Here is a 22082-nt window from a genome sequence, read left to right as displayed (position 1 = left end):
ATACAACAAAGCACCACTGAAAATGGAAAAGAGCATTTTTGTTCATTGCTAGTATTAAGCCTCAACTAAATAAAGCCCGCCCTCTACTCAGCACTGGTGAGGCTGCACCTCGAGTACTGTGTTCAGTTTTGGGCTCCTCACTACAGGAAAGATGTTGAGGTCCTGGAGCGTGTCCAGAGAAGGGCAACAAAACTGGTGAGTCTTATGAGGAGCGGCTGAGGGAGCTGGGATTGTTCAGTCTGGAGAAGAGGAGGCTCAGGGGAGACTTCATTGCACTGTACAACCTCCTGAAGGGAGGCTGTGGTGAAGAGAGATTTGGCCTCTTCTCCCAGGCAATGAACAGGACACAGGGCAATGGCCGCAAGTTGTATCAGAGGAGGTTTAGGTTGGACATAAGGAAGAATTTCTTCTCTCAGAGAGTGGTCAGGCACTGGAATGGCTGCCCAGGGAGGTGGTGGAGTCGCCGTCCCTGGCAGCGTTCAAGAGGCATCTGGAGACATGCTGTGTGATATGGTTTAGTGCTTGTGGTGGCAATGGTGATGAGGAGACGGTTGGACTGGATGATCTTACAGGTTGTTTCCAACCTCGTGATTCTATGATTCTATGATTCTATGTGCTTGAAGCTAACTTGGCATCCTCAATAAAATGAAAGTTATTTGCCCTCCCTATTCACAGAGTAACACAAGGGGCTGCGTTCATCCCACCTAACTTTCAGCCATGTTTATAAGCTGTAAATGAATCTCAGACTCATCAACTGCGTGTAATAAAGCAGGACAGAATCAGAAAATAATTCAGCTCTTCATTTTCCCTCTCTGTTACTATAGAGTAAGCCCAAGGTGTCTACAGACATAGCTGAGGCGTCTCAGTTACGCACCCAAAATTATATGGGATGAATCTGAGACCCACAAGCTTTCATTTGAGTAGTCTGTTCATTTTACATTTATTACCTGATTGTTTATCCTTTAAAGCTGTTTTACACATCTCAATGCGAGCAGAGTGATAAGGAACGTAACGATCCTGTAGAGATCCAACTAAGACAATGTTTTTGAAGTAATGAAGACCTACAAGACAAGAAAAAAAGGAAATAATGAATCACCTGACAATTTCTAAAGATTGATTAAATATTTTTGCAGCTGAAACTTGGCATTATTTTTTTTCACAAGATCTTACACAAAAATGCAGAAAAATTAAATTACAATAGAGCTACAGAATGACTGTGAGCTACTGCCCTTTTCTCCACGTGTATTTTAATACGTACAGGTGAGACTCACGTGTGATCTTTCTTAACTAAAACCAATATGCTTTAAAACTTCAGCTTCTTAGCACAGAAGAAATGTAGGAATCAAGTGCTCAGTTTCTGGCTGACAGAAGGGAGTAAAGCCTCTGCATTGCTTAAAAAACGTGAAGATGAATGGTGCCTTGTCATTGCTGACAGTCCAATCCATAGTGCAGTTGTGCCAGTGTTAATGCCTAACAAACATGGATGCAATACAGCCCACCTAATCCAAGTGGCTCTTTTAGCCACCTCCTCACTCCAAGCTTTGGCCAGCTTGCGCCCAGCTGTGAAGTCCATCCAACACAAAATCCTTCCTTTCTACCAGAGGTTGTTCCCTAGGTTTCTCATGTTTTATAGACTCCGTATGACGAAGGCTGCATTTCCAGAACAAGTCAATTAAAAAAAAAACAATACTGAACAACTTCAGCATATGAGAAAGTGATGGACATTGCCAGATTTAAAAGAATATTGAGCAAGTAAAAATTATGTTAATCTATAAAAACATAAAAAAATGCATCAAAATTGAACCCTGGTTCCTTTCCTCTTCAAATAGGAAATCCACGTTGTTTTTTTTTTTTTTCGTTGTGTGTTTCTTTGGTTTTATTTTTTGGCCTGTGCCCACTGAAAAACAATGCTGTCTCAGCAGATCAGCTAAATCACTGGAATCTTTTATGTGACATCTGATTAAAAATGACTGCAACAAATCTTACACAAAGATTCAGCTGTCCGTTCAGAAACTAATTATACTGAGATGAAAATAATGCTTTTGGAATAAATCAAAGATAGGAATTCTGCACAGACTACTCTGTAAAAGTTTTGTGAATTCTTTGGAAATCTACATCTATCTTGTACGAAGTATTTTTTATATTAGCTATCCCTAAATAAATGTCCATTAGCATTTATGCAAGAGGTATGAAGAAGTCACAGAATCACAGAATTACAGGGGGTGGAAGGGACCTCAAGAGACCATCAAATCCAACCCCCCTGCCAAAGCAGGTACCCTACAGCAGGTCACACAGGTAGGTGTCCAGATGGGTCTCAAATATCTCCAGAGAAGGAGACTCCACAGCCTCTCTGGGCAGCCTGTTTTCAATGCTCCGTCACTCTGACTGTAAAGTTCTTCCACATGTTAATACGGAGCTTTCTATGCACAAGTTTTAGGCCATTGCTCCTTATCCTATTGATACACACCACCGAGAAGAGCCTGGCCTCATCCATTTGGCTTCCACCTCCCTGTAAATATTTATAAACATTTATCAGATCCCCCCTCAGCCTTCTGTTCCCCAGGCTGAATGGACCCAGCTTATTCAGCCTTTCCTCATGTGGGAGATGCTTCAGGCCCTTTATCATCTCTGTGACCCTTTGCTGGACTCCTTCTAGGAGATCCCTTTCTTCTTCGTACTGCAGAGCCCAGAACTGGACACAGTACCCTGACTGTGGCCTCATCAGGGCAGAGTACATGGGGAGGATCACCTTCCTCGACCTGCTGGCTGCTCTCTTTTTAATGCACCCCACCACACACCACCAGGCCTCTTGGCCCCAAGGCCACACTGCTGGCTCAGTGCCTAGATCTTTTAATCAACCTGAGGAAGGAAGAAGCATCCTGCGGAATCTTTAGAGGAACAACAATCGACATCAATCAGCATTTAAATAGACTCTCTTCAGCCTCACATGTAATGCAATACAAACAAAAACACTGAAAGAATAGGCTTAGGAGATGATGATTTAAGAAATTAGGCATTCCCCTTTTAGTCACAGTGACTCATTTTTATGCTTTATTCTTGCGAATAGAAATAATATCTTGGACTTGCTCTTACTTCTGGTATGACAAACATCATGAATCTTTCACTATGAGAAAGTGCTTGAGGGAATTTTTCCTTATGAAAAAAAAAAGGCACATAGGGTATTTTACAGACACTAATTTTACTATTTTAACTATTCTTGGGTGCTTTTTCTTCGGATGTCTCTGTGCTTATTTTGAAGAAAAATGTCTAAGCCTTATGTTTTGATGTTATTTGTTCTGACGTGGTTCATGTGACACTATATGGCTACAGATGGGTATTCCAAGAAAGAGTCAAAATGGTGTATACAAACATACAGAGCCTGGCAATCCCTTGGATTTCTACAGCATGAGGTAACTCAAACCAGTTGTTGATGAGAAGAATCAATTCAGGTGCATGAAAGGTAAAACTCGGCCTTGAATATTTTACTTTATAGAACTTATCTAAAGCATTCACCTTTAGAACCTTCCAGATTCTTCCATCATCACTGTGATAGTGACGTTAAGGGCAAGGAAGTGCTTCCTCCTAGCAGAAGTGATGAAGTTACTTGCCAGATGCTCCCTCAAGGCAAGAGCGGAAATGCTTTTTCCCTCCACAAAACCGAACAGGACAAAGTAAGCGAAGCTGACATCCTCTACATAATAAACATCTCAGAGCAGAAGACCATGCCTACTTGTGGCTTATCTCATAGAATCACAGAATATCCCGAGTTGGAAGGAACCCACAAGGATCACTGAGTTCAACTCCTGGCTCCACACAGGAACACTCAAGATTCAAACTGTATTTCTGAGTGTTGTCCAAAGGCTTCTTGAACTCTGGCAAGCCTGCCCTCTACCTGTTGCTGACACAGACATAAACTGAAACCCAAACAAGCTTCCTTTCCTCCTTTCAGAGATTAGGAAAATGCATTATTTATAAAGAGGGGACATTATGCAATAAACAAGCACATCAGAATTCTACTAATCAAGTTCTGTGGGAGTGCTAGAACACATGAATCTAAGATCAGCTACGTAAATACAAAAATATCCTAGAAGAGACCACAGCCATGCAATTCACATTTCTGAACCCTGAGGCATGGAAGAAACAGAAACGCAGAAAAACCCTGTCAGCATTCTGAATCTCTCATCCATCATAATGCCCAATTCCAGGAGAGTTTACTTTGGACCAGCTCTGTCTGATCCGGTGGATGAAATATGCGTTGACTGCTAAAGCTCGCTCATTGTGTTCAGAAGTAAACAGGGATGATGAAGAGATTTGCTTCCAAATGAGATTCTCAGCCAAAATAAATTGCAAATGCGAGCATATTTTATGACTAACAAATTTGAGAAGCTTGAGAAGTGCCTGGGATGGTGCTCATGTTATACCTAAAAGCATCTTCTCTTTTTCTGGAGCTACTGCCTTCCCACTTCCTCACACCAAAATTACAGTGTGCTCCAACTGGAAACAGTTATGTGTTTGAATACTGAGATCAAATACACATCCTTCTTCTTCAATCTTCTGTGTTTTTTGTTTTTTTTTTTTTAAAGCAACGAATCAAACCAAGCCCTTCTCATTATTCTGGTGACATGGCAATAAATATCTGGAATTTCCTAAGCTAGCTAATTTTACCATTTGGTATTAGAAAGTACAAATGAAGATGCAGTGGTTATGACTTGTAGAAAATAGTCTATAATCCATAGACTAAATGGAAGCTGTGTAAATTCCTGAACTTCTCATTGAATCACAACATGGTCCTTACTGAACAATTCATTAATGCACTGGTTTCAAGTAATATTAGTACTAATTGCCAGTTATCCTTTTGAGAACAGGTCTGCATTACTACAATTTTGTTCAGCTACAAGAGGTATTCATTTCCACCAATGTTCTAATGTCTAAAAGCCATGCAATTAGAAAGCAGACGACAGTATCTATTTTGTGTGTGTGTGTGTGTGTGTATCTGTGTGTGTGTCTAAAAATCTTACGAAGTTCATTTCAAATAATTCAATTCTATTTTTTTGGTTGCATAATCAATACTGCAACATGAAATTCTGTTTACAGAGAACAGACATTTCATGTGGTTTTTCATCTGTGCTTCTGCAATTCGTTCTGTATTGAACAGCTCGAGTGTCATCAAAGCTGCTGTAATTTCTGGTCGCAGTATGAAATTAACCATCATTTGCAAGACCCCAGAAGCTACCAAACAGACTGTGGCTGCTGAAGACCCGACAAACAAATTTCAAGGAGATTAATGTTATTATCTAAAAAATATCGTTATGAAGAAGTAACATCAGAAAACTAAGTTTTCCTTTGGTTAAAGCTGGTAGAAACGGTCCTCCAACATAAAGCAACCAGTGCTCCAGGCACCTTCGTATTCAGAAATTAGCATAAACTCAATCACTCTTCATTTAAAATTATCCTACCACTTCTTGGCTTTTATGAGCAGATAAGGTCAGATTTTGCACCTAATCAGCAATTACTGATTATGGTAATTGTAAGAGATAAAATAGCTTTAACTTAATGTGATTCTGAATGGTTGTGTCCAGAAGGAAACTCTACTGCACATTCCTATGTGTATGAGATGTGTAAACCTATGACACAAGTTTTCAGAATTCTTGAAGATAATGTAAAAGTAGGCTCTTTAATGTTGTTAAAGGTTGTTAACAAACATTCTAAGGTAGTTCTTTCTTTTCTAACAAGGAAACTTGGCTTACATGGATGTGTTTCTTTTTACTTTAAAGGACCTACCAATAAGTAATAACAACAACTCTGTAACATGAAGTTCTGTCTCTTAGATGAATCACTATTCCAGCACATCCTGATATGAGAGGGAGCACATAAACAGGAAGGTAAACGGCTGTTTACAAGGGTGGATAGTGATAGGACAAAGTGGAATGGTTTTAAATTGAGGCAGAGGAGGTTTAGTTTAGATATTAGGAGGACATTTTTCACACAGAGGGTGGTGACACATTGGAACAGGTTGCCCAAGGAGGCTGTGGATGCCCCATCCCTGGAGGGGCTCAAGGCCAGGCTGCATGTGGCTCTGGGCAGCCTGGTCTGGTGGTTGGCGACCCTGCACACAGCAGGGGATTGAAACTACATGATCATTGTGGTCCTTTTCAACCCAGGGCGTTCTGTGATTCTGTGATATTTAGTAGGCATAACACAACACAGATATGGTTTTAACCCATTTACTCCAAGTTCTCTGGCAAATAACAAACAACTGTGCATCAGCTATTTTAAAATCAAAGAATCAGACCACAACTAGTGATAATAAGCACCTGCTTGAGTATGAACCATGTATCCAATTTCACTTCATTAGTTATAGGATAATTATTGCTCACTGCTATAAAAAGAACGAATTGCAATGCATGAATAGCAAATGTCACCAAAAGATTTTAACATTGGAGGAAAATGGATGTAGAAAACTAAAGAACTTGACAAGAATAAATTCTGTGTGACTGTTCATATAGCAAATAATGTCAACTAGACTGATGCTGTACAGAGGAAGAGTTGCACGATACAGATGGGGGAATTTATTCATAATATATTTATCCTTTTATTCTTACTCTTTTCTGTTTCTTTTCATACATGTTTTGGATTTAAACATCACAGAAGCTTTTCTTTTGGTCTTTTCCCGCCCAAAGCTCTCAACCAGATTTCAGCTGTGACAACCTGAAAACCTTTTGACAGAGAAACATAGCCAGATTTTCCACACAAATGAACATGTTGGGCTCCAGAACTGTTTGCCTGATACACAACTAAAAATACCTCTAAATGAATCCTCAATAAACCTTATAATGCTTAATGGAAACTAACCCCAAACTGGCACATTATTCACAGCCAAAACTGACTCTCAGCCAACATCTGATGTAAGAATATGCAAGCCAGAGAAAATTACATTCATGATATATTACAAATAATCTAATTTTGGGGTGGAGGTTAGCTATGAAGCTAGGAACAAATTCTCCTTCCTTTATCAAAACGAGGTTTTATTTTCTCTGTCCACCCCAATGAAGAAATAAAAGATCAGTTGGCAGGCAGTTTAAAGCAGAATGCTATATTTATAGAATAGATAAACAAAGATATATATATAAACAGGTCATATTAAATAAGCGTGGCTGCACTCAACACATCACACTGCAGTAACTCAAGAGGAAGCTGAAATACACAGTATAGTGGTTGCACTTAGAACTTAGGCTTATTATTTAGGAAGGAAAGTCTCAATATATGGTCCACCTCTAGAAAAAAAGGACAATTTACTGCTCACTTGCTTGAAGAATATGGAACTGAACACAATATAACTTAAATAAAATGAAAAAGGAGCCTGTTGGAAACATATTTTCTAGGTTTCCTATTCACGTATATGCATTATGGTCTTTAAAATATAACAGACCTTAGCAAAGCTTACCTGCTTTTTTACTAAGCTTGTATAAGAATGTTTGTCGTGGATCCGAATGGTCTCGACATGTCAACTGCAACAGAGACCCAGACTTCTTCCATTTCTGCATAAACCACAGTCCTATATTGTAGGGCACAAGATGAATATAATCCAAAATAATATATGAAAAGTAATTAGACAGATATGTAGCATCTACATATTTAGTCCTTCAGATGTCGCTATGTCATTGTCTTTCCTGTCTATATGTATAATAAGGCACGAAGACCATTATTTCTCCTAATGTACATGCTCTCATAAAAATAAATATACTTAGAAAAAGTGACCATGTACCAGTGTTAGCCACAAGGTGACATTCAAACTCTATTTTAACTATTTATAGAATATTGGAACATTCTGAGGTTGAAATACGTAGCGGTAACCAACAAGCATTCTCAGCTTTCTGAAAATAACTTTAAAAAATTATTGAAATAATAAAAAATAATTAGGAGATACAAAAAAGAAAGCAGAATTTTCTTTCTGTGATTTTGTACCCTCTTTATTAGGCAACGAGCAAAGCACACTGGCTACCTGGCTTTCATGTGCTGACTCAACTCTCGGGGAAATAGTTAATTTTAAATAGTGATTTCCTGAAGGCCAGTGCTGTATACACATGATGCAGTACTTTAGATTACAATACCTTTACTTGTTATTATCTTGGTATTTTCCAAAATCCTGAAGGGTCTGCTTTGATAGTCTCCAACATTAACTCCAACTGGCCAGCAATTCCTGCCAACTTTTTTTAAGCCCAACATATGTGAGCAGAGAGGTTTTGCTCTTAATTTTTGTATGAAACAATAAAGCGGTAAATGAGCCGGCATTAAATAAATTTCTTCATGATTTAGAGTGTATTCTTAACAGTTTTATGAGTATATTTATATTTAGTTAAAATAAGTATTATTCACTTTGGTTTTGTGCTTTTCAAGGCAAGTGGTAAACTCAGAAACAAGCTTTCATCCTTGATTAATTTAAAAGTTGTATGTTATCTAAAAAGATTTCTTAGAATTTATTTGCAGTTTCTGCTAGAGCTCTGCTACAGCTACATTCAGTCTTCAGAAAAAAACAGACATAGTTTTAGTGCATTTAGCTACAAAACCTCCCCTGATCTTATACTATCAATAGTAACATTTTACCTGTATTCACAAGAGCACTGCTGTTGTAGAGAGTACCAAGGTGTGGTCCAGACAGAGACAAGAAGGTATGAAGTTTGTTGAGGTAATATTTAAATCGAGGTCTTGTGAGCACTGAACGAATTATTAAATTACCCAGTGAATGGCCAATAAAGCTGTTTAAAAATAAAAACACAATTTGATGGTAATCTTTTTTTTTATTATTTTACACAGAAAAAGATAAAACTGCTATCATAAAATGCTGAAGGAGAAAAAAAGAAAAAAGAAAACACTCCAGCTTTTATTTTAGGCAATAATAGAAACACAGCTTGTCTGTATCTCCCAAGCTACACAGATTCATTAGAAACATGCTCTCTACAATTACTGTACAAATTGCTTTTGAAAGCTGGTGAAAACAAACTACCTCCCACTCAAAGCCATGATTGTTGCTGGGTGTATTTCCCCTAGCACCAAGTATTCAGAAAATATTTTGAGATGTGCATAACTGAACAGATCACAACATGTGATGGCATTCAGTGTAATATATACATACTGAATCAACTTGGGGGATTTCAAAATTGGATTCCTATAAATGGGAAAACCATTATTTAACTGAATCTGAATGTTTGAAAATAGAAGTAACATCTCAAATCTGCTTAGCAGTTCAACCGAAAGAAGTGACTATCAGGTTGAGGGAGGCAACTGAAGATACCTGTCTGGCAGGAGAACATCATATTTAGTTGTTTGCCTAGTTAATCAAGTTAGAGTGAAGACTTGATGCAACTCTAAGAATAATTACTTGATCTGAGTTGCCTCCTGCCATACCTGCAAATCTGTATGAAGCCTTTCTTTAGCAGGGAAACTACAAAATAAAGCAATTCTAGTTATGATGCAGTTAGCATTGCATACCCCTGCAGAGGGGTAAGGATCACACTATCTTAGGCACCAAGTCACAGAGGATATGGTATAGATAACATTCATAAAATTAAATGGAAAAAAACCTGTCTTCTCTTACAGAAGTAATCTCAGGACTCGGAGAAAACAGGCAACCATCCAATAATATCTGGGAAATCTATGGCAGAACTACCATGGCTAGGTCACTTAATTGCACCAACAACCACCCTTCCAATGTTCCTCTTATCACCACATTCAAAATAGTTAAAGTTGCCAATGTGTATTAAATACATTGCTATTTTTTTCGTGACCAAGAATTATTAATGTGAAAACTCCAATTTAAAGCTAAGTGAAAAAATTCAATCATTAGGCTATAGAATGGTAAGGTCACTTCTACACTCTGACAGAACTGTACATTTCTATGACAGAATGGGCTATTTGTTCCTTACTAAAATACAGTCTAACAATATATGTATATTCTTTCTGGCCACTTTCAGGACTAGATATTCCAAATTCCTGCAATGTCAGAAGTTCTTTGCCACAGCTTGCTGTGTTACCTAACTGACTTGGAAATAAAAAATATGCCTCCTCTGTGATATTGCATAGTCACGTTAAAAGTACAAGTGGGGTATATCAGAAAACAAAAATACTGAATTGCTGATTTCCTTGAATACTAAAATTTGAAACTATTCTCTTAACGTACATCGTGACATCCACACACACAAAAAACCAAAACCACAGATATTTTTATAGGTACAAAAGGTGTCTGCGGAAATCGAGTGAGTTCATTTCGTAAATGATCTGCATCACAGTTACAGCTCTTGTAAAGGAGAGGCTATTTTCTAAAGAAGATCTGAACCCCAGCAGAGATGTTTTCTTGACAGTTTGCTGATAGTTCAGCCACTGTTCACTAAATGGCATGAAGGGATGAGAAATTCTTGTACTGTACCATAAGAAAGGCCAATTTCATCACTGGAGAAAAAAGTGGCACGTCAATCAATCCTATCATACTCAAGAATATGGACATATCTAAATCAAAAGTTTAGAAACGTGGAATACCCTTCTGAGAAAAAAAGCATGTTTGCAATTAGCTGTGTGAATGAATCTCAAAGATTGAACGCTTCTTCATTTGTAAAGATTTAGAAAAATAAGAAAAGCTACTGTAACATACTGTACTGAAAGCAAGATTTGTAGGTGAACGTGCAGTAAGCCTTTAATGTTATTTTCTATTAGAGGAAGGTTTAAGGATTTCTTCAAATCAAGTGCAAGGAAAAAAGCGTTGGAAAGTGTAAGATGAAAATGTAACCCAACCTACTCATTCTTTCAGATACCTGCAACTGTGGAAAGCTCTGCAACACCAATGCATTTCTGAACAGCAGGTGGCAACATTACTGCCTTTTGAAGACAAGATATTGCTAAAGTTAAAAAATTACACTGTAGTATTTATATTTGCTTTACTCCCAAGTTTCCAAACTGAGAATGTACTGGAGAACTATGCACAGTGAAACTTCTTTATTCTGTATTACTAAATGAAAGATCGTGTCTAAGCACGAGAATTCACAAAAGGAAAAAATGTCCATTGAAAGCCATAATTTAAAAGATGCTGAAACAATGTCAAGCTCAGGAACTTTCTAAAGTAGCAATTGGTATACCCACAAGAGAGTACCTTCTGTTGTATGTCCTCTGCTTATACTCTTTCCCTAAACATCACCATGAGAGATAGCTGACCGAACAAGACAAAGCCCAGAGTATGAATAGAGAATAGATGTTTTAATGCGTGCCTAGCATGAAGAACTGTGTGGTTTATTTGGTCATTCTTTAGCCAACAGTTTTTTTATGAAATAAATTGCTGCTGGTTTGAATGAAACTTCTAGTTTGTGCTTCCTAGTCACATTCTGAGTACAATTTTGTACAAAGAAAACTAATGCATATATTGGATGGCGTATTGATATAGTAACAGGTATGAGCTTTAGCATTACCTGATATTCATTAAGTTGACAATACAGCATGGCTCTGGGTTCTGATGGCACAGGGAGTGCCTCTTCTTATCGCAGTACAAGAATGTAGCACACTGAGTACAATTCTGCTATTACTTGAAGGCATGATGGTGTAGAATCTCATAATTTTGCTTGACTTGTCTTGGCCTGAGCTAATCTGAGTTTATTTTAGCTGTGACAACAACTGTCTAGCAGTACAGGAACAAGTCAGGCCTAAAGCTGCTTTAGTTTCACTGCAGTTTCTAACAACAACACATCGTTGTTCTGTGGGAATTGAAACGTGCATCACCAGAATAAGATGTGGTGTGATGGAGTGCAGACAGATATATGCCTGAAGTCCCCAGCAGTCAATTAATGTGCACTGCAGAAGCATAGGTCAGGAAATAAGAACAGTGTTAGGAACATTTTACTCTTAATAAAGAGCATTTCCTTTTGCCCATAACAAGATTCTGGATGTAGAAGAGGGACGAGGTAGATTTTTCTGAGACATGGTGCTGCCCTGTCCTTATTGCCTCATGAAATCATTATAGGCCTGGAGACTGATTTCTAATTTAATTCAGCAGCTCTTGTACAGAGAACACCTTTAGTACACAGACAGATTTTAGGAAGAGATCTAGCATCATTAAGAAGAACATGACCAGCTAGAACAAAGCACACTTTCTCTACACTGGGACAGTCAAAATTAGGCAGGAATGTGTTGGCTATTCACACAGAGGCTTTCTGAAGAATATTTTCCTGGACATTTTGGATCATTCTTTCAAGAGCATGCATATAAGCACAACTTTCTGAAAGATCTCTCATACAGCTACAAGGAAACAGCTGCAGGATTTGCAACTTCCTCATAAGAAAAGCAAAAGTTGATGGACGGAGAATTCTGCTTTGTGACAGGCAAAGAGAAGTGGAGCTCTTGTGAAGGAAACAAAAATTAAAAAATGCAATTTCTTTTTTGTCATTCAAGTGACGGGCAATAAATAAAACTGAAAAAAAATATATACAAATCAAAAGAGACTTCAATACTCGGATATGCACGATGGGAAGATAAGTGGGTGGGTATGTCCATCTGACCACAGAATAAGAGAGACATCAGCAGACACAGAACTCTCCAATACTGAGGGTGCTCACATGCAGTATGCAAAACACACACGGTCACATAATGCTTGGGGTTTTTAAAATCACATTAAACAAGATTGGCCATGTCAAATCTGAAAATATGACTATTTGTTTAAAACGTGAGATTACATTTAAACATTTTTGGTATTTTCTATAGCTGGGCAAGACTTCCCAAACACACGACTACACAGAAACCTGTGGGATAACTAACAGCCACTAATGAATCAAAAAGCACTACAGATGCATTATAAGAGAATGTCTAAACAAATGGGTGAAGTCAGACTTTCACTTGCTCCTTTCATCTATCAAAAAGCTAACTCCAGCAACACAGCTGAGTCAGTACTGAAATCTGCCAACAGCGCACTCTACGTCGAGAATATAAATGGAACAGCTATTCCCTGAGAATAATTGAAAAAGGGAAGAGGAATGCATATGCTGCACTCTACATTAAGATGTACAACATGCTTTCTAGCAGATGGAACAACAGAAAAAATTCAAAACAATGAAACACTTTTCTCATGCGGCTGCCCTTTAATGCCACAGGTTAGGTTGAACTTTCCTGTAGGAATGACTAGACAATATGCCACACATACTTGTGAAGAGACTAAAATCAGTAGAACAGCTAACCCTATCTAGGAATAGCACTCTTATGGTTTCCTTCTATGTTCTCAAACACATGTTTTACTACAGATCACCACCCCACAGGATCTCTAAGGCAGTACAGGACAGCGGCTCCTGAAACGTAACGCATGACCCACTCTGTGCTACAACCACTACCAGGAACAAGTGAGCTCGCTTACTTTGGTTTTATTTCCCTCTCTCCTCTCTCCTCCTTTTCCCTGCTCCTCCTCAGCCATGAAGTTCTCTCTCCTTTCTCTCCTGAGGCTTGCTTCTGAGCACCACAGTTCACAACAACACCGGACTCTGCTTTTAAGTTTATTTCTAGAGGTAGTATAGAACACATATTACCTGATTTTTGAAAGGGTTAGATTATAAATCTGTATATACTGTATAATTTCATCTAACAGGCGATCTGTCATGGAATCAAAATCAGCAAAGGTATCATTCTGTAAAATAAAAGAAATATAAAATAACAACTGCGTTTTCTAATACAGCAATATGCATTCTGCAGTCTGAACTCTTATTCCCCAGAGTTTTGATCAACAGAACACAAATAAAAGCATTCATGTTAACTCTGAATACAAACACTACAGCTTGGTATTCTCATTTTTTCAATTTTTTTCCTGTAACATGGAATAAAGTGATAAACATTTCATTGTGACACTATTTGCTTCTAACACAGCAGAACAAATCTTATCAACATGACGCAGTCAGCTTTACTTCTAAGGCTTCCCCTACATAAAACCTTATCAGCAGCAAAACTGAAAGCCAAACTTTCAAAACTAAATCACACTGCCCAGGAAATAGAAATAGGAGACAATTTCTGAGAAAGTTTGCATAAGTACTGTTTATTCAAAACAACAAAACCTCTAATTCCCAATTCCCAGCCGATTCTCTGTAACGATCAACAGTAAGAAATTTAAAAAGAGGTAGGCAAAGGTGCCTAAAACTTCTCAATGAAAGCTCCAAGGGATCTGTGCTAAAATCTGTAGTATTCAACATACTGATAAATGGTCTGAATAAGGGAAGAAAGAGAGTAATGAGATGTCAGAATTTGTAGACAAAACCAAATATCCAGGATAATCTATTCTACAACTGATCAGAACTTCAGAAGAACCTGACAGTACTGCGTGATTGGGTGGTAAAAAGGTAAGAAATGCAAAATAATGTTACATAGGGAAAAACAGCTCTAAGTTTACATGCAAATAATAAACTATATATCCATGTTCTATATAATAATTTATATAAGGAACATCAGGAAAGCATTAGAAAATATCAATATAGCATTTTGTAATTTCATGGTGCACAAGCATCACCAATGCCTAATTTTAAAGGCATCCAACCTATTTTAAAGGACAGGAAGTTAGAAAATGGGCAGAGACAGATAACATGAATGTCTAGAAACTGTTCCACATGTGCCTGAGAAATACGGCATGAACTAGGTCTTCAGCTGCCTCCTGAAGAGGGCACTAAAAAAAGAACAAGCCAACAGTAAGGAGAAAAATCCATCAGTAGCTATTAGGCTCAGTGGTCTCAGTGGAATTCCTAAATCTCAGAACTAAAGACTGTCAAAAATTTTAAGGCTACAGAAGAGAAAGCATGGCTCAGGGCCTGCCCAGCCTGCTCTCAAAGCTTCCAAGCAGCTATCTCCAGAAACACACCATTGCACTAACTGAACCCTTCCTCTGAGTCACTGCAGAGACCCTATTCTAATGCTTCCCTGAACTACTCTAATACAGTATGTAACAAACCAAAAAGAACATGTGAAAATTGGTCTTCCATGCTTTTCCAAGCTTACTTTATCTGAACATAAAGTTCACAAAAATTTAAGACAAAGCTAATTCAGTGTCAATTCGGTGTCACAATCAAGGTCTTGCAATAGACAGAAGATCAGTTCCTGTAAAATAATGGATCTCCCTTCTTGCCACGCAAGTTTCTACCATTACTACTTCTACCACTTAGAGGTATTTTATCTACAAAATCTGAGAACTGAGCAGATATCACTAGACACAACAAAATGGCAGCAGCAAATATTTACTCCTTGTATATATCCTTCATTATCTTACTAAGTTATGCAACCACTTCCATATGAGCCACAGAGCAAATTATGGATTCTATGAGAATACAAAAACATAATACAACATGGTAAGCTGTAACACAATAGAACTATCAGATAAACATGTCTGAAAGCATACAGTGTTCACTGCTTTACAAAAATTCTTCTGTTGCTGGCAAATACCTGATTTCTTTCGGACATAAGAAAGTCTATTCTCCCTCCAGGCAGCCCCAGCTCGATGTAAGTCTTCACTAATCTTAAATCTGCACTGTTACCTAAAGAGGAAAAATAATCAACAGTTAGATACTGCAAAGGGAACTTGCAATAAAAAGCATTTAGAGCACTGAAATGAATGTATGGCACAACTTTTATATTTAAACACAGCTAATAATATTCTCATCCCTATTTAAAATTCAGTGAGACTTGGGAAGACAAACTCCAATGTCAAATGCAATGACAAAATGGTCTATAAAAATGACATTCAATTACAGACATCATTTTAAAACAGCAAGGAAGTCATGTTTTATTTTGTTTTAGCATCCATCATATACATAGCACTGTGAACACTAAATTCCTGAAAACCTAATTAACTTTGATAAAAGCCAATTAAAGAACTCAAAGCTAGCTTAAAAGATTTCACTGAAGCAGCAAGGCATAAGGGCAAGTTGAAAAGTTTTTCATAGGGCACAAAGGCAAACTGGGCCGTCAGCAGATAAAGATACCCACGGATGGGCACACAAGACAACCAAAGGTAGTTTTTAAGTACAGTCCTGAAGATTTCCCTATATCAATGATTATGCGTATCTTTGGAATAAAGATACTCTTTCTGTCATTTCTCAAAAGAAAAAAACCCACAAACAAAAGACCCCTCATTAAGAGGAAATAATTTGTATGAACATCCTGTTTTGGAAGAAAAATCTATCTATATGGATTGTTCTAGGGCTTCAAATACATGTTTTTTTATTAACAATTCTTATGCCCAGGTGATCTTTTGTGTCACCTCTAGGTATGCTATACCACACAAACATTTACACTAGGAAGAAGAAGCTTTTGGTTTGAAAACAATGGATACTTTCTGTTCAAAGGCAGAAGGAAAAGCCTTTCTATTATTTTGATTTTTTTTTTTTAATTAGGAATTTGAAAAACTAGTAAGGCAGCTGTGCTGTGCAAGTTTCAGTCCAGCCCAACAGGCTATCTATCGCTCTTTTGGGTCTTCTTGCTTTGTTATTTAAGAAGCTTCTCAATATGAGACAAAAAGGCTGATGGCAGAATGATGTGAAATAACATAACCGGAGCAGACGTTATTTCTTGGTGTGTGCATATATTCTGAACTAAAAGCAGGTGAACGTATTCAAGCTTGAGTGCAACCAGAGGAAGGCAGCAAAGCTGGTAAAAGGGCTTGAAGGCATGTCCTGAGGAAGAGATGTGGAGGACACATGGATAGGATAGCTGGAAAAAAGGAGACTAAGAAGTGACATCTCATTGCCCTCTAAAACTTCCCGTGTAGAAGAAATGGAGAATGGGAAGTCAACCTCCTCTGCCCAGTAACAAATGATGGTATGTCAGGGAATAGCACAAACCTGCGTCAGGGGAGGTTCAGACTGAACATTAGGAAAAATTTCTTTGCCATGAGAGTGATCAAACACTGGTACAGGCTTCCTGGGGAGGTGACTGATGCCCCATTCCTGTCAGTGTTCAATTTTATGCTGCTCTATTCTACACTATTTAAATTTTCCTATTGTCTTTCATTTAGCAAGGGATATTTTCATTCTTATTACAATAAAGTCTCTGTCCCTGAGATATTCAGAATCCCACTGGGCAACCTGTGCTGAGCAGGGGAATTCAACTAGGTAGTCTCCAGAGATCCCTTCAAACCTCAACCATTTTGTGATTCTGTGATCTAACGTTTCCAAACTTAATAAAACTTAAAACACACTTGACTGCATTTTACATGTAACATTTTTTTCATAACAACATGCACACTTTTTATTCTCCTTGACAGTGTAACATTACAAATTCTAAACAAAACTGTTTTGTTACTATCTGCTCTCTTACTGCAGTATGGACAAACACTTAGATGACATAAAGACTGGAAGATATAACTGATATAAGTGAATTATGACATAAACTGGGTTTATGCAGAAGAAATATTTACTCAAGACAAGCGTTACATAAAATTCTTCATTCAAGTGATTTTCTGGAACACACTGTTCATATAACAGCACAATGTCAGATTCCCATCTCTCTCAAGTGAACCTGTTCCAGAAGTGCTCAATTCAGAGTGCAACAGCTAAACCTAACTGGTGACCTGAGCTGTTATCTCACTCAGTGCCATATTTCCCAGCATACCATCCAGGCCATGGACGCAGACTATAAGATGTATTCCTTCTTCTGAACAGTCATCCTCTTCCATACTGAAGTAAGGTATTGAAGAGGCCAGTTTGAAAACATCACTGTACATAAATCCAGGAAGTTTTAGTTGCTTCAGTTCTTCCTTAGCCTGAAGGAAACTGGAAAGAAACAATATTTATGATAAAGAAACATTTGCTATTATCAGACAAATTTAGGATCTCCTACAATAGTGTTTTTAGTGACTTTTTGCTTTTGTCTTTACATGACTGACAGGAACAATTTTTTTTTATCAAATTACTATCTTCACAAAATAAGCCAATTGCTCAAAATATGTTTTCATTTCAAGCTTTCTACAGTCCCTTGTCCTCTATAACAAAATCCATACCCAAGCTTGACTCTTCTCTCCTTTGAAAATCTCTGTATTTCTGAAAGCACTGAATTTCTGTTTTTATTCTGGTCTTAACTAAGTGACAGCTTTGTTTAAATGCAATATTACTGGAATTATAACCTGATCTAAAGTCAAGGTAAAGATTTCCAACGAATTTTTGTAATTCTTGCCAAACTTAAAAACTATTTCATAGATCAGCAGAGGGCTGGAGTCAGCAATGTCTCTGCTCATGATAAAATCTAATAGGCTGACCTGGTGTTTTCTTCAGAAGAAAACTAGATCCAGACCTCTGATCTCTTACCTATTACAGGCTTGCATCATAGTTTCTAATAGCTGAGTTGCCCATATGCCAGGAGATCCTTGCACTCTTCCTTTCTATCCCTTCCCATAGTTTCTTTGTATATGACCTTCCTACGTAATTAATTGTCTACCAGTTTTGCATGAAATATTTCAAGCAGCCTTGCTTTGAGCAAAAAGCATTCTGTTTTTTTTCCCTCCTCATGCTGTTTGCTCTGCATGATCCCTCATAGTGGCACTCTGCAACCCGTCCTCTTCCAATTGTTCTCCTCCCATCCTAATTTTCATCCCCTGGTTTCCAACTTGTTCTTTAGCTCATTCCTCACTAACTGGTGAGACACCACTGTGGTCAGTTTACCCCACCCTCTGCAGCAGAATTTACTTAGTTTGTACTGCAGGAATGCTTAGTGACTGAGATGTGCTAAAGTTAGTTCTCTAAGATGCAGCTCTTGCTCTCTGGAATCAGTGATCCAACAATCCATAAGACTTGCTTTCCCCTAGGCCAAGTATCAAATTTTACTCTGCATTGCCCTTTTCTTTTGGAATGCCACAGTCTTTGCTTTTCATCCTTCCTATTCCATGCCAGTACCCACTCACTGTTATTTCAAAGCTTCTTTTCTGTCCTCCCACTTCTAATCCTGGTTCTGCCACAATTGCTAGAACCTTCCTTCTGTCATCAACCGCTAACCACAAACTATCTGGTCTTTAGCTACATTCCAACTCTGCTTTATTGTGACAGCAACGTTTTACTTCCAATACAACACATTATGCTGCTATTTCCCATGCTCTGGTAGCAGCAGGGGTTATCTGGGAAACTGTTATGTTTGCATTTGGGATTCCTGACATTGCTCTAAATTTGGGCTTCCTGGTATCCCAACTGTAGTGTAATTGCAGCATTGTAGTCTCTGAGATGTTACACTTTGTTAAGATCAAAAAATAGGGCTATGCTATCAGGTAGCTTTACAGTCAATTAGAATGGACAAAAAGTTACAGGTGTTGTTTTGCTTTCATGTTTTTAAACTTGAAGCATATTTTCTTATGCTTGCTATTTTATCTATACTAACTATATTTAACTATATTTTATAGCTTACATTTCATTAAACACCATCAGAACATCACTTTAGGGTCAAATGTTTATTTTTTTAAAAAGGAACTTATTAAAGGAACAAAACACGTGCATTTTGCTTGAAGTTTGTCCAACCACATGAAATTATGATGTAGCTGATTTAAGGAATTCTAAGCTAACACATTTTTTATTTGAGTATCTAAAATGTGATCCTATTTGAATGTGCAGAATCCACAAGTTTTGGGGGACTCTCTGAAGCCTAATGATGCTTATTTTCCCCCTTCATATTATATTAACATCATTTCCAGAAGCAAATAAACTGTGTTTTAAAACAATCACTTACGCCAGCATTTGAGGCTTTGGAGAGCTTTCATACCAGGAAACAGGCGAAGCTGAGCTGTAACATGTGCTGCCTGGCTGCTGCGTAATTGCATCAGATTTGTTCCTTGAAGAACAGATAACATTGCAAGGAGAGTCTCTCAGAGAAGAAGGAAAAGACAGACAACCAGGAGTACAGACGGGAGGCACAGTCATTCCATCACGCAGATGCCCACTATCAATCCTTTCAGACCTCAGGGCTCTTTCTTCTGCTAAGTCAGGATCTTGGTCAGCACCAGAAGCTCCATCTAATATACCATAGTCTGCTTCTTCGTAATACCCATTTTCAATCATTTCTTGATCCTCCTCTTCTTCATCGTCTTGTTGGGAAGAGCAAATAATTTGTTTTTCATATGTTTCTTTTTGAGGGCTAACAGGATTGCTGTTGTCCATAGGCCAAATATCTGAAATATCTGTGCTGCTTCGAGAGCCAAAATAGTTTTCTACAAGCCCCTGCTTTACTATATCAGTACTACTGGTTGGAGAAGGATTATCAGTACCAGTGTCACTTTTAGCTGCTGACGGTTCTTCCACTGCCTCCTTCAGTTCTAAAGGCTCGTTATATTTTCCTTCATTTGGTTTTTCAACCTCATACCCTGCATGTACAGATGAAGAACCTGGAAGAACAGATGGCTCATCCATGCAAGTAACTTCTAAATGCAATTTAGCTGTGTCTTCTGTAGTGTTACGATATCGTTCTAGGACCTGAGAGTCCATACAGGTTGCGCCAAGGTCTGCCTGTGAGCTGTTGCTTTTCACATCAGAAGATGTAGCTTCATCTGAAACAACTAAGTGTAAAAGTTCTTTTGTTCCTGAGAGCGAGGAATGTATGGACAGAGTTTCTTTATCTGAATGCCCTGAAAATACAACACAATGTTGCTGCAGATTGGTATTTGATTTTTTACTGTCATCACATTTTGGCAAATCAGTTGCTTCAAGATCCAGTACAGTTTTACTGTCACTTAGCTGGCATTCAGGTACTACAGTTATCTTTGAATTTTCATCAGGTGACAGCTCATCATCATCTGAAGGCAGCGAATTTATGGATGTCAAAGATGATTGTATTTCACTTACAGCACTAGTACTCTCAGTACAATGGCTTTCCAATGCATTTTTTATAGCATAGTCTGGTTTCAGTAAAAGCTGAGGAAATAATCTCTCAGCATTGCATGCACTTTGCCCTTGAACATTTTCAAAAACCTGATCAGGGTTGGGGAGAGTTGCAAAAGAACTCGGTTCACTTTCTATGCCAGAATCTGAAAACCTAGAAGAGGCGTACGTCACATTAACATCTGGTAATTTAGTGACATCTCCGCTTACAGAAAGCTGGCTTTCTTTTGAAGATAAACTAGGCTGATTATTTTTTACTTTTGTTAAGATATCACTGGTGTGTTGGAAGTTTTTTTCATGGACATCCTCCTTTTCAAGCATTGGTTCTCCTGAACGCAACTTGTTTCCAGATTCTGAAGTTTGAATACTGGGTGTCTGCAGATTCTCTCCTTGCACTCCATCTTGTGGAAACTCAGCCCATGATCCAATATGAACAGTTACTTTCTCCCCTTCATAAAGATTCTTACTACTTGGTTTGACCTCAATTGTCCTAACTCCCCAGGAAGCTGGCTGACCTCCATGACAACCTTCAGGTGTATCTCTGGGCTGTAGAGCACTATCTGCTTGCACAGTTCCAGGGCCTGCCTGGGAGATAGTAAGTCTACCAAAAATAGCCATGTTTTCACTGTGCACAGGGCTACCCTGATTTGGTTGAACACCTTCAATCTTAGCAGCCTTTTCCTCACTTCCAGATGACAAACACGCAAATTCTCTTTGACTAATTTGCCTAGCACAAGGCTTTGTATCACAAGGAAATCCACTTACTGCAGGGTCCAGCCCTTCATTAGTATTACATGAAGGCCTGCCTTCTGGACTTTTAGAGGCATCTTCCAGTGCTGCACTTTTCAAACATTTGTAGCCTACTAAGACCACAGAGTCCTTAGAGTTCTGTTTCACGACTTTTTTTGTATTTTCAGGTTTCATTGTTTTCATGAGCTTAGTAACCTTAACTTTGGGTTTATTTGCATCTTCATTTTTCCCTTTCAAAGACTTTGTTAGCATCTTTTCATTTTCTGAATGCCGAAGGCTGGAGGCACCTGCAGGTCTTGTTTTCAACTCTGGGCTAATGAATCCAGCTACGAAACCTTCTTCAGCTTCAAATTTATCCAGTTTATTGGACTCCGACCTTGGAAGATTCTGAACTACCAACCAGGGTACATCCATATCTTTTATCAAAAAAAAATGAGAAAAAAAAAAGGATTGGTTACAAGGCTATGCAAGTAACTGAAGCTA

The 22082-nt window shown here is 38.2% G+C and overlaps 1 protein-coding gene across 7 annotated transcripts in view; it reads right to left on the bottom strand.

Moving 5' to 3' along the window:
• The window catches only part of FAM135A (family with sequence similarity 135 member A), an 80859-nt gene that overhangs the window by 1764 nt on the left and 57013 nt on the right, over positions 1-22082 (bottom strand). For 6 of the 7 annotated variants that reach the window (XM_042880081.1, XM_042880073.1, XM_042880091.1 and 3 more), the window contains 7 exons: positions 19705-22015; positions 17608-17768; positions 15442-15533; positions 13551-13648; positions 8605-8756; positions 7445-7555; positions 948-1061 (listed from right to left, as the gene is read on the bottom strand). In XM_042880081.1, coding sequence (XP_042736015.1) covers positions 948-1061; positions 7445-7555; positions 8605-8756; positions 13551-13648; positions 15442-15533; positions 17608-17768; positions 19705-22015 — 3039 coding nt within the window. Of the gene's footprint in view, positions 1-947; positions 1062-7444; positions 7556-8604; positions 8757-13550; positions 13649-14022; positions 14672-15441; positions 15534-17607; positions 17769-19704; positions 22016-22082 lie in introns of those variants that run through there. The other variant, XM_042880123.1, reaches the window with a different exon arrangement.

Source organism: Lagopus leucura, unplaced genomic scaffold (genome assembly GCF_019238085.1).
Source record: "Lagopus leucura isolate 7727_CA_CO unplaced genomic scaffold, USGS_WTPT01 Super-Scaffold_73, whole genome shotgun sequence".
NCBI lineage: Eukaryota > Metazoa > Chordata > Aves > Galliformes > Phasianidae > Lagopus > Lagopus leucura.
This window is presented reverse-complemented; position numbering and strand designations above follow the sequence as displayed.